This window comes from Guillardia theta (assembly GCF_000315625.1).
Source record: "Guillardia theta CCMP2712 unplaced genomic scaffold GUITHscaffold_143, whole genome shotgun sequence".
NCBI classification, from domain to species: domain Eukaryota; class Cryptophyceae; order Pyrenomonadales; family Geminigeraceae; genus Guillardia; species Guillardia theta.
In genome coordinates this window covers 22,415-33,715 of record NW_005434531.1, presented here as the reverse complement: position 1 = coordinate 33,715, position 11,301 = coordinate 22,415, and the positions used below count along the sequence as shown (strand labels likewise).

Sequence of the window (11,301 nt, the reverse complement as noted above, 5' to 3'; positions counted from 1 at the left end):
TCCGCCTCCCCTCCGCCTCCCCTCGCTCCCTCCGTCCCTCCGTCCCTCCCCTCCCGTCCCCTCCCTCCCCCCTCCCTCCCTCCCTCCCTCCCTCCCTCCCTCCCTCTCCTCTCTTGCACGCACGCACGCACGCACGCCATTTCGAAACAGAACCACCCCCACCCCCATGTATTCCCCTCAAACCACCCCATATTGAACCTGAAGGGACTTTCGAACAAGTTCAAAAACTTCGAGGCACCTGTGAGTTCGGCGTGTCAAGTTAAAACTTCCGAGACTTCCGGGGCCCGGCCGGGTCCGGCCCTGATCATTCACTCCGAGCACACTGGGGGCGGATGTCTTTTTTTCTCGTACTGTTCTTTAACTTAACTTTTGAGTAAAGTCTTTTTCTCCCTCAGAGTCTTTACTCAAAGTTAAGTTAAAAATCAGTTCAGAGTCAGTGTTCAGTTTTGAAACGGCTGTCAAGTACCGTACGGTTACAGCCAGTCAAACCGTTGTGCGGGGACTGATGTTGGTATGACAACGGCCCAGGTTAAAAATTGAGGTTCAAATTTGAAATCACAGAAGTGAATTCAAAGTGTAATATTTACACTGATGATCGGAACTGATCGGCGGTTGACAACAGAGGAGTATGCGTCTAGAGGCATTGAGGAATGTGCTTCAGGGGTTGCGGCGAGCGCGAAGAGATGAAGGGAGGAGCTAGAGAGAGGAGGGATAGCGTTGGGGGCAGAGGAATGGAGAGAAAAGAGGAAAGGTAGGAATGAGGAAATGCAGGGTCAGAAAGGTGCAGCGTTGCTTGCTGTAGCACTGATATTCAAGCAAACGAAATGATATGTGATATCGAGTTAGCTGTGATGTCCTTCAAGATGTCTAAAGCAGAGGAGAAGATGATATGAGCATTCATCACTCACTAAATGCCTTAAACAGCAGGAAAATTTCTTACAAGCATTTCTGCGACATGCCAAGTCTTGCAATCCTCAGCATCTTCCTTTGCTTGAACGCCGCACTTGCTCAAAACTTTTTAGATCAATATGGACAATGCAATTCCAATGTAAATCTGCTCCCCGACGGTGGGAAGAAAGATGAATGTCAAAGGCTGTGCAACGAGTAAGAATTTTAGCTTTCAAATCCTTGGTGCCTGAAAGTTTGGAAACGCAGGATGTCGAGTAATTCAGCCTGTGCAGCCAAGATCATTAAACTTCACAATATAACAAGCAGAGTTGGACTAGCAAATACCTTGCAGTCAAACGATTTTGGAACTTTGGCGAAAGACCTCTTTTACAAGTCACTTTCCAGCGACGCCCCGCAAATTGATTCATGTTTTGCAAACATTCAAGCAGACTGGGTAGCACGAGATTTTGCCTGCACCGATGATCGCAATGGTAAACAGACATGTCACTTCTCGAGACTTACATCTGGGTCTACAGTCAACGAAGTGGATTTGTCATTTTTGCGAAGGGTTGCAGTGCAGGTGCTGCCCTACCGCTATTATGAAGTCGATTCCCACAGCACAGCAGAAGTCAAACCAGAATCTTTCTGCATCAGCACCATGTTGAGCTCACGCGCGTCAAAACTCTCGCCTGATTCGATGATGACAGGCATCAAATCAGGACGGACCCCGCACTTTCCATCTTCCCGAGGTCTGCATGCTTCGACAACCAGGTGAACTCCCACTCCGCATCTCGAGCACAAAGAGAGAATTTCTTGCAGCAGCGAATCCATCCCCTGACCTCGAAGGTCGAAACGTGTCCTGATAATTGCAAGTGAGTGCATGTCTCTCTTACGGCTCGCTGAGACTGATCATCTCTCTACTTCAGGACGGCGAACCAGAAAATCCTCGAGACACTATCAGGCGGAGGGTGCTGTACGTCCTTGTATTATCAGGAGATGACAAAGATGACGTAAGCATTCTCAATCTCCAAGTTCTTCGACTGAGTGAAATCCAAGATTCTCGTTCTTGACCGACAGCGAACTCTCTGCTCGAGTACCAGGAAGATCTCAGGGTATCACAGTAGCGTGACGAAGGGGCGTCTGACTTGCCTTTCATAGATTGCAGTGGCGCTCCTTGCGTCTCGTATGATGATGTAGGAACTTGGTTCTCTACCCCTTCTTCTCTCATGCAATGGCAGGCGCTGATATCGTGCAAAGCTGACAAGAAGTACCTCATGTCGAGCGGTGAACTCCAATGATGTGATACCCAAAACCACTCATATGCAAGCAGGATTTTGTCACAACTTGATGGCACACTGAAAATAATACATGATGACTCAGTCACAGCATCGGAATTGGTTCATTCATCGTGGTTGTCATGGAGCAACTTTTTTTGTAGATTTACATTCTCGACAAACAGATCGAGCGCGAGCACACTCTTGTTGAAGTTGATTTACATGAATCCAGCACTTCTCCGTGCAGTCTCTAGCTGCGGAAATTCACCGCATGATACAACATCCACTGCAGGGACCTGCCGTTATCATCAGCAGCTTATCGCATAGAGTTGACCTCACCAGTCTAGCCGACGATTCGTCCGAGTACTGCACGATTGCCTTGTCACTCTTGGGATCGTAGCCGACATAGCTGAAGGAAGTATGGCTGGACCAATGTCAGTAGTGTCCGAGTGATGTCAGCAATGTTCGAATAATGGAAACGTCACTCGCCTTAGTTTTTGCCCGCTGTTCCCGGTCGATGGAGCCCTCCTCGCATGGAGGAGCTGAGCGAACCAGTGATTGGACTCGCCCTGACCGGAGGTCTTGAGAAGGTCGTGAGCAGGGACAAGACGAGCATTGGCTTCATTTCCAAACTGAATGATCGCCTTGTCACTGGTTGGATCGTATCCAACGTAGCTGAATCCATGCTCCATCTTCTCCCTTGATTTCCTAGAGGCAAATTGATTACTCCGCTACAACCCGTCGATTCAAGAATGTCCAACCATAAGTAGAAAGCCCCTGCTCCTACAGAAGCTGATACCGCGATAGGAAGCAAGCGACGAGACATAACTGCATATGGAGTTAAAAGTGCCCTTATATGTCTTATCGGAAAATCAATGGTTATCGGACTGCTCTACACAATCACTGGGAAGTATTCTCTCCACAAAAGTAGTTTCACTATTTCAATGAGGTACGATTCCAAGTCTACGTAAATAGTGATTTCATATAATATGGACACGTTGCACGTAGTCTGGTTGGTCGTGATGCATAGACCAGGGTTTGCGGAACATTTGTGGTAACTCCACAAATATTTCCCGTGTGAGGGACGATGATGTAGATGATTCTGTTGGTCAAGTTGCTGTTTGGTCTAGCTGATGTATCATTGTCATATCATCGTGTCTTCTTGCACCTCTTTGTGTCTTTCCTCCCTCTCTTCCTGCCGACTTCATGTCTGTGCACTCTAGCATGAGAATCGCACATGGGAAGGTGAACCAGAGGGGGGGGGTTACTCTTTCGTCAAAGGGGTGGGGAGGGTTGATGCTGGGGTGGGTCCTGGGGGGTGGGGGGTAGTTCTCCGCAGGGATTTGATACCCCAGGGGTGGGTATTTTAAAGTTGTATGTGCCGGTACTCCGATCTTCACTTTTTTAATATGGGCAGAGGGTGCTTGAAATGAGGGGGTAGGTGTAGATCAATGGGGGCAACAGAAAGAGGGGTGGGGTAGTGAAAGAGGTGTATCAAATGAAACGGTTTTTGTAACCGTGAATCAACCCAGCAATTGAAAACTTCTACCAAGTAGTAGGGCTGTACTACCCTACCCCCTGTCTTTAAATACATTTCATAGGTCATCAACCCCCTATATGATCACCCCACCTGTACTAGGATCACAATATCACCCCTACCCTCACATTTTAACCCTACCTTATCCATACACTCTTGCTGCTGAAGGGTATGAGCACGGTGGACTTGATCAGAATTGCTACCCCCACCCCAGTATATAGTACCCCCACCCTCCATGCAATTGTGGTTGAAATTTGCATGGCAACGCACACTGCCCTAGCGGCAGCAGACGAACTGTCTTAGGATATGCTGGCACACTGATACATCTCTTCTTTCTCTCTCCCCCCTATGATATGCTCACACTCGCACCCACATCCTTCTTTCCTCTCTACTGTACCCTTTCTCCTCTCTACTGTACCCTTTCTCCTCTCTACTGTACCCTCTCTCCTCTCTTTCACACATGCTACGCTCACACACTGGGCTCTCTCCCCCTCTTCCTCATCTACGCTTTGTTCACGCCTGGCTGTGACTAAAGTTGTGTTTTCTGTAGAATTTTGCTTTCTTTAGTTTGTTTTCTACTGACTGTAATACTTTGCAGTTGTCTTGCAAATTTCAAGCACCGTTGTGATTTTTTCATGTCATTTAGTATAAGCGTTGAGGGCCATAAGTCTGATTGAAGCGAAGGGATGGCAGTCACTCCGATAACGATTAGTGATTACCGAGTTGTGAACAACACTCAGGCGAAACAGGGAGACCAATGGCAATGGGTCTGGGATCCTTCCTTGAAGAAAGGGAAGTGGCAACTCATCGAGAACTCGAAACAGGAGGAGGTATGCAGACCTGCTGCGACTCGTCAGAAAGTCACAATACAAGAGCTAGAGGAGTCTTCGCGGAAAGCTGCGGATGCTCGAGCAGCCAAGTTACGCAGGGAGACGGCTAGGAGACTCAAGCAGAAAGATGAGATTGCGAAACAGCAGGAATGGCAAGAAGAATTGAGAATACGGAAAGCGCTGGAAGAGCGCAGGGCGCAGATTGAGGAGAACAGGTCCCTAATTACAGCCGGAGCGAGAGTGAAACCCTTGGAGGTGCGATTCGACGACGTGGTCGTGCCGAGTGTGAAGGAGGAAGAACCCTCGGCTGTGAGTAGAAACCCCAATGGCAAGCTCGTCAATGGAGAAAAACCGGCATGGAACGCGGGGGTGGGTCCTGGCAGTGGCTCTCAACGGGTGGGTTATCAACCCCCCTCGCTCATTCCTCCCCCAACAATCATCACGAGGGACCATGACAGGTGGGTAAGACCCACGTCCAACATGCTGGCCGACTCCTCGCGTCAAGGGACAGCAGCGTCTTCTCGGAGTAGACATCAGGAGACCACCAATGGCCACCAAGAGAAGAAACTGACGGGCAAGAACAAGCAGGACTTCTCCAACGTGGATGAAGTGCTTGCCAAGGCTGAGCGGGGGATCGAGCGGGCAAGGGAGTTCAACTTTACGTCCTACCTGAGCTCAGGTGCGAGACAAGAAGCTGGTGGACCTGCGGCTTTCGAGTTCGCGCAAGATGTCTCAGGGATGCAAACCCCCAGCTACTGTCCAAGTTCGGCTTCAGGCCGAACTTCACCGAGCAGCATCGGCTACTGGAATGAGAACCTGAGATGCGGGAAGAATGGCAATGAAGTGAAACCAGGCTCGGCAGGGAAGTACAGGCGACGGGTGGATGCTGTCAGGGAGGAAATTGAACATCTCAAGAAGGTAAACAGCGGAGAGGAAGCCGGCTCACATAGAAGGGCAACCTCACCAACAGGAAGTGTTCTGAGCTGTAAGAGCAACTCGACCGTTGCATCGAACCGGACGACCAACTCTTACTATAGTCAGAACTCCTATCGAGGACACAGCGCCAAACAGAGGTGCCCCCTTCCTCAGCCGAAGTCTTCGGGGATGGAAGCTGCCAAAGGGGTTGAGGAAGGACGTAAGGCCGTAGAGAATGTTTCCATCTTTCACAGAAGGCAAACAAACAGCAGAGGAGCAGATCGGTATAAACCTCTTGTCCACACAGCAGACGCTGTTGAGCAAAGATTCATCAACCCCCTGAAAGTTGAAGTCCAAGAAGCAAGCTCGCGGAAGGCTCAGAGCGCAGGAGCTAGCAGAGTGCGAGGAGGACTCGCAGCAGCAAAAGCACAAGCAGCGCTGCTGGATAGTCTTGATCTCGAATCTCCGGCTCACAGAGCGATGGCACGTGGCGCGGCATTCGAGGTAGAAAGAGGAGCTGGAGCTGGAGCTGGAGCTGGAGCTGGAGCTGGAGCAGCAGGACTCACGAGGGCACCCCACGAGTCTCTGCTGGAGAGTTTGGACCTCTCAGGATCCAACCAGCTCTCCGGCATCTTGCGAACAGACCAATGGCTGCGACAAGCTGTGAACATGGCGCTTGGAGTTGACCCTGGGATGCTGGATGGCGCGACCAACAGGAATGAAGACACGGCGAAGCAGGGATACGCGAAGAGGCGGGGGGAGGGCGAGCATCTCAAGTCAGAGAGGAACGGATACTCGGGTGTGCAGCAGCACACGCAGCAAGGAAGGCAACGGCATGACGTAGGCCACACCCTCAGGAAGTCTGCCGAATTGCTACGTCAAAATGCGGATGAGGCACGCTCGCTTGTGGAGCAGTACCGGCAGAACAAGCTGGCAGGAATGCAGGCAGCACAGTACCAGCAGCAGAAGCCTCCTGCTAGGGCCATGCTACCCAAGGTCGAGATGGAGGCGGTTGAGGACGAGGAGTCGCGAATTATGGCCTCTATCGCTCGTCTGGACCTCAAGCTTGCATTGGCAGCTGATCCTGCGGCTGCTCACGATGCGATGGTGGGGAACAGAAGGATTGAGGGGAGGGAAGGCAGAGAGCTGAGTGCTGGGATGAATGCGCCGACGAACAGGATGGAAGCAACAAGAGCACTAGAGCATTGGAATGTCAGCGAGGCGCTCTATCCTTCTGTTCCGCAGGAGAGGGGGAGAGGAGGCGGAGGCCTCGTTCCAAGAAGGACGCCTTCCTCAAACCCACCTCCTAACCGAGATAGGAGGATAGCTGGATGTAAGAACAAGTAAAGAGTGAATGTAAGAGTTATAATGAACAACGATGGGTCTGTGGTTTATTCTCCTTTAGCTCCTCTCACAGGTGCAACACTGTCTCCTTAGATCCTCCCTGCTTCTTGTCCTGCTTGCCTGACTTCTTCCCTCCTCCATTCATCGCCTTGAGGATCTCTCTCTCTTCCAAGCTGTTTCGCAAGAAGTCCAGCTGATTCGCTAATTGTCGATTCCCAAGCCGCTTCGACCAACCACCGCTGTGCTCGCGGGTGGTGACGAAGTGCAGGTTGTCATCGATGCTGCTCTTGCTGAGGATGGCGTCGTATCGGTGGGGGCCTCTTGCTTCCTTCTGCTTCTCAGGGCCTTGAAGGCGTCGCACACCTCCCTGCTCCACCGGAGTCTCCGTGGCGCGCGCCTCCTCCTCGAACGCGTCACTCAGGTCACTCAGCGAGCGACTCCGACGGCGATTCAAGGTGGGAGCATCGCCAAGAGCACTGTTGCCTCCTCGACGTCGAACTCCATGCAAGTTTGAATCTGTATGGTTGAAACATTTTTCGAATTGCCCTCTCCCTTGCTTACTTTTACCACCCGTGATATCTCCATCCCCCTTTCCAATCCCAGCATCAGCTCGTTCCCCGGCTTCCTTCCCAACCCCTCCTCCTGCTCCTGCTCCGGCTCCGGCTCCGGCTCCGGCTCCGGCTCCGGCTCCGGCTCCTGCTCCTGTATTTGCCTCTTCCTTTTGCGGACCTTTTTTTGGTTTGAACTTCTTGTGCTTCCTCTCAACGACGGTAGGAGTGAATCCAAGGGCGAGGGTAGCCCCTGCTATCATCGCTTCATGAGCATAGCTCGCACCCATGCACGCAGCACCCATTGCATGAAAATTCTTGCTGGAAGATGTGATTTCAAGTTTCTTGCTTCCTTCTCCCCTCTCCTCTCCTCCTCTGTCTCTGTCTCTGTCTCTGTGTCCCTGTCCCTGTCCCTGTCCCTGTCCCTGTCCCTGTCCCTCTCGCTCTCGCTCTCGCTCTCTCGCTCTCTCTTCCTCTCGTTTGTTTGCCCGGCTGACTTTCTATCCCTCGTAGAGCTTTTTTTTAACACCTTGTTTGACTACAGCATGACCCCTACCCCCATCATCAAAGAGGAAAACTACCCCCCGTATGCTCATATTCGCGCGCTACCACTACCCCCACCCCCTCACTTGTGCCTGTCGATTCACCAGTTGCTCAAGACGTCCAGGCGCCTTCCGATTGCAACCACGTCAAACTGATATGCAACATTTCAATGTCGGCAAGATTTGAACATGCAACAAGTCGTCGTAGCTTCTGCTGCTGATGCACTGGCCGGCTAAGTTGGTTTTGTATGTTTACAAATGAATAAAAAGGATGCCAATGTACATATGAACGCTCTCCTCTCCTCTCCTCTCCTCTCCTCTCCTCTCAGCTGCACCTCTTGGTCCTGCTCTCAACCCAAAACGACGTCTGTGCTGCTCCTCTTCGCTACTATGTTGTGCGGGTTCCTGATCGCATCCTCTACCGCCGCTCCGATGTCAGCCACCTGGCAACAAGTCACACTGAGATCCTCTTGCGGCATGCACGAGCAAAAAGGAGGAGGAGGACTTCAAGTCAGGCCCTGCCTCACCTCAGTCGCAGTGAGCCGGCTCATTCTGTTCGACTTGGTCGCGGCCCTCTGCTCTGAAGGCGGAGATTCTCGAGCTGCTTCGCTGCCTTCCTGCGAACTTCCTTGAGCCTTTGCGACCGACTGCTGCTTCGACGCTCGCAGCTTCTCCAGCGTCGCCTTCAGTCCTCCGTTCTTGCCCTTGCCTGAGGTAGCAAGGAGCTGCTTTCTTCGCTCCTTCTCACGAGGATCCAGCGCTTGCCGTTCCTCTTCCCAGATCTCCTTCTGCTTTTCTCTCTCTCTCGCCATCTGCACAAGCATGAGACCAAGACAGGGAAGAGCTTGCTTGCTTACCTGTTCCTTCATCTGCCTTAACCGCTCCGCAGCCTCTTTCTTCTTCCATTCGATGTCCTCGTTCAAGTTCTTCATAACTTCGGACCTGCGGCGCGCGGTCTCTCCACTCAGCTCATTTGCTGCAACTTCAACAGAATTGCTCTTCCCAGCAGCGTGACTCGCAGACGTCATAGCAGCAGGCTTTCCCCTGCCTGGAACGGCCTTTGATTCCGACTTCATCTTCTCGGCTGAGGTTTTCTTTTCCTTCATCTCTGAGATCATTTCTTTCTTTGTCATCTGGACTCCAGTGAGCCACATATCAGCTGGTTGCAATCTGATCTGAGTGGGTTCAAGCAACAACATCCTCTTCTTGTACATGTGCCCTATCGCCTCCTTAAAGACTTTCTTCGACATCCCCAACTTGGCATAAATCTCTTTTGGGTTGCTCTTGTCTCCGAGGCTCAGCCTGCCTTTCCCCTTGTTCAGCACCTCCAGGATTCGTTCCACCCCATCGGAGATCTTCGCCTTGGCCCCCGGGGGCCTCAGCGTCACGTCCAGCTTGCCGTCCTCGCGTACCTGCAGCATGCGTCAGGCGAAGGAAGGAGAGACAAAGCTCGTTCTACCTTGAGGACCCACCCCTCAATCACCTCGCCGATGACCGGAGGCTCGTCGAAGATATCGGAGTAGTAGACCAGGCCATCGTGCTCTCCTTCCACTCTTACTATGTAGCCGATCGGTCCCTTGGACTTTACCTCACAATCTACAATCTGTCCAACTTTGAATTGGCTCCCAAGCTCGTTCTTTGCCTCGCTCTGCTCCAGACCCTTTTGCTCCAGATACGCACGGAAACGCTCGTACTGCGCAATCTTTCGAGTCTCGAACTCCTGGTAGCTGCACTCTTCTGGCTTCCAATCGCTAGACAACAAATTCTCTTTCCCTAAAAACTTGCTGACTGCGTCGCTCATTCTCATGTATTCGGACAAGATTGCGCAGGCAATGATAGCATTCTTTACGGTTGAATTTCGCTTTGCCGCTGCTTCCAATGCTGGGGTATAGCTTGTTTCCGCCAAGACCTGACCAGGGCAAGAAATGAATCAGCAAACACAATCCGCTGCAATACTCTTTAACTACCTTCTCCAGTTGTGCCTCTCCCCAGAATGTTGCAAAGTCAGTTGCAATTTTCTGAACATAGGACAGACTGCGCTGAATCGATCGTTCGTTTCGGTTCGAGCAGAAAGACATGATCGCAGCCTCTGCCTCCTCCCTTGTGGCCAGAAGTCTTTCTTGTCCTTTTGCTTTCACGAGATTCAAGAATTTGTCGCGCATTTCTTTTGGTTGTCTCATTGGATCTTTGCCATGGTCTACCAAGAGTCAATTGAGGCCGGGAGGCATGTCGGGTTGCCTCACCTACAACTTTCTCCTGCTCCAAGAACTTGATCCACACTTCTTTGGTGAGTCTTATGATCTGATTGCAAAGAGGTGAGAGAAAACCTCTGAGATGTTGCTTCACCTGTCCTTCAATCTCGCTATCAGTAAAGGGAAGGTCTTCATATCCTTCATACTCGCGAAGTAGATACCTTTCAACGAACAATCAGCCCATCATCAAAGAGTTTGTTTATTTTCTCACCTGCATATTCTCTCAAGCTCTCGAAGCTCTTCAGTTCGCTTCATGCGAGGGAGCGGCTTGTCTCCTTTCCAGTACTTGAATTGTTCATGATCTGTCTGTTGTTCTGCCTGACCAACCCCTTCGCTCCTGACCGCTCCCACTCTCATTGTGACTATTTGCTGCTCGCGTGCAAGGCTGATCTTGCTTACAGGAACATGGCAGACTCCTCGACCGGCAGCTCTCGGCAGAGACCAGCGACATTGAGGGACGAAGGCGGCGGCTACGGAGACGTCCCCCGAAAAGGTGAATGCAGAAGCCCCGAGCGTTTCTGTTGTTCCGAATGCTCCTAGGAACACCAGGACACCTAGCATACCTAGCGATGGAAGTGTTCCTCCTCTTCCTCCTCTTCCTCCTCTTCCTTTTCGTCCTCGTCCTCGTCCTCGTCCTCGTCCTCGTCCTCGTCCTCCTACCGCATTTACAAGCTGGGTGGCCACCATCATCCAACTACACGTGCCCTACCCACTTCAACTGTCCACCCCATTTTAGATTGAAGAAAGGAGGGTGGGGTTACCCACCCGACCTTCGAATCTCCAAGAAAGGCACCTAAACGGCTGGGATCGTATGACAGCAACAAGGGGGGGTTGGGTGGTAACGAGATCCGTCCAGCCATGGCTTATCGGGCGGTGGCACAGGGAGGACCCGAAAAGAGCGAAGGTGATGGAGGAGGAGGAGGCTGGAGATGATGATGATGATGATGAAAAGGATGATGATGATGATAAGGATGATGATGATGATGATGATGATGATGATGATGATGATGATGATGATGATGATGATGATGATGATGATGATGATGATGATGATGATGATGAGAAGGATGATGATGATGATGATGATGATAAGGATGATGATGATAAGGAGGAGAGGAGGAGGAGGAGGAGAGGAGGAGGAGGAGGAGGAGGGGGGAAGAAGGAGGGGGAG

At 51.4% G+C, this 11,301-nt stretch overlaps 6 protein-coding genes across 6 annotated transcripts in view; 3 read left to right on the top strand and 3 right to left on the bottom strand.

The window, feature by feature from the left end:
- Positions 1–955: 955 nt before the first annotated feature.
- Positions 956–2,186, top strand: GUITHDRAFT_119270 (hypothetical protein; the record flags this gene model as incomplete). The annotated part of the gene is made up of 9 exons (XM_005821449.1): positions 956–1,104; positions 1,156–1,379; positions 1,425–1,548; positions 1,596–1,659; positions 1,711–1,760; positions 1,815–1,898; positions 1,945–2,000; positions 2,047–2,081; positions 2,127–2,186. The coding sequence occupies 9 exons, from the start codon at positions 956–958 to the stop codon at positions 2,184–2,186; spliced, it is 846 nt and encodes a 281-aa protein (XP_005821506.1).
- A 194-nt stretch (positions 2,187–2,380) lies between these two features.
- GUITHDRAFT_147139 (hypothetical protein) lies at positions 2,381–2,854 on the bottom strand (the record flags this gene model as incomplete). The annotated part of the gene is made up of 3 exons (XM_005821448.1): positions 2,381–2,458; positions 2,502–2,586; positions 2,715–2,854. The coding sequence occupies 3 exons, from the start codon at positions 2,852–2,854 to the stop codon at positions 2,381–2,383; spliced, it is 303 nt and encodes a 100-aa protein (XP_005821505.1).
- Positions 2,855–4,294: 1,440 nt separating this feature from the next.
- Positions 4,295–5,066, top strand: GUITHDRAFT_155706 (hypothetical protein; the record flags this gene model as incomplete). The annotated part of the gene is made up of 1 exon (XM_005821447.1): positions 4,295–5,066. A coding segment is annotated over exon 1 (610 nt), but the record flags the coding sequence as incomplete, so codon positions are not given.
- A 732-nt stretch (positions 5,067–5,798) lies between these two features.
- Positions 5,799–6,833, top strand: GUITHDRAFT_155705 (hypothetical protein). The gene has a single exon (XM_005821446.1). The coding sequence runs from the start codon at positions 5,925–5,927 to the stop codon at positions 6,789–6,791; it is 867 nt and encodes a 288-aa protein (XP_005821503.1). The 5' UTR covers positions 5,799–5,924; the 3' UTR covers positions 6,792–6,833.
- A 22-nt stretch (positions 6,834–6,855) lies between these two features.
- GUITHDRAFT_119267 (hypothetical protein) lies at positions 6,856–7,641 on the bottom strand (the record flags this gene model as incomplete). The annotated part of the gene is made up of 1 exon (XM_005821445.1): positions 6,856–7,641. The coding sequence occupies one exon, from the start codon at positions 7,639–7,641 to the stop codon at positions 6,856–6,858; it is 786 nt and encodes a 261-aa protein (XP_005821502.1).
- A 587-nt stretch (positions 7,642–8,228) lies between these two features.
- GUITHDRAFT_147136 (hypothetical protein) overlaps positions 8,229–11,301 on the bottom strand; it is a gene marked incomplete at both ends in the record, with an annotated part of 3,675 nt that continues 602 nt past the window's right edge. The window contains 8 exons of the mRNA XM_005821444.1: positions 8,229–8,321; positions 8,406–8,690; positions 8,736–9,290; positions 9,338–9,787; positions 9,846–10,075; positions 10,122–10,179; positions 10,225–10,291; positions 10,342–10,693. Coding sequence (XP_005821501.1) covers positions 8,229–8,321; positions 8,406–8,690; positions 8,736–9,290; positions 9,338–9,787; positions 9,846–10,075; positions 10,122–10,179; positions 10,225–10,291; positions 10,342–10,693 — 2,090 coding nt within the window. The remainder of the gene's footprint in view (positions 8,322–8,405; positions 8,691–8,735; positions 9,291–9,337; positions 9,788–9,845; positions 10,076–10,121; positions 10,180–10,224; positions 10,292–10,341; positions 10,694–11,301) is intronic.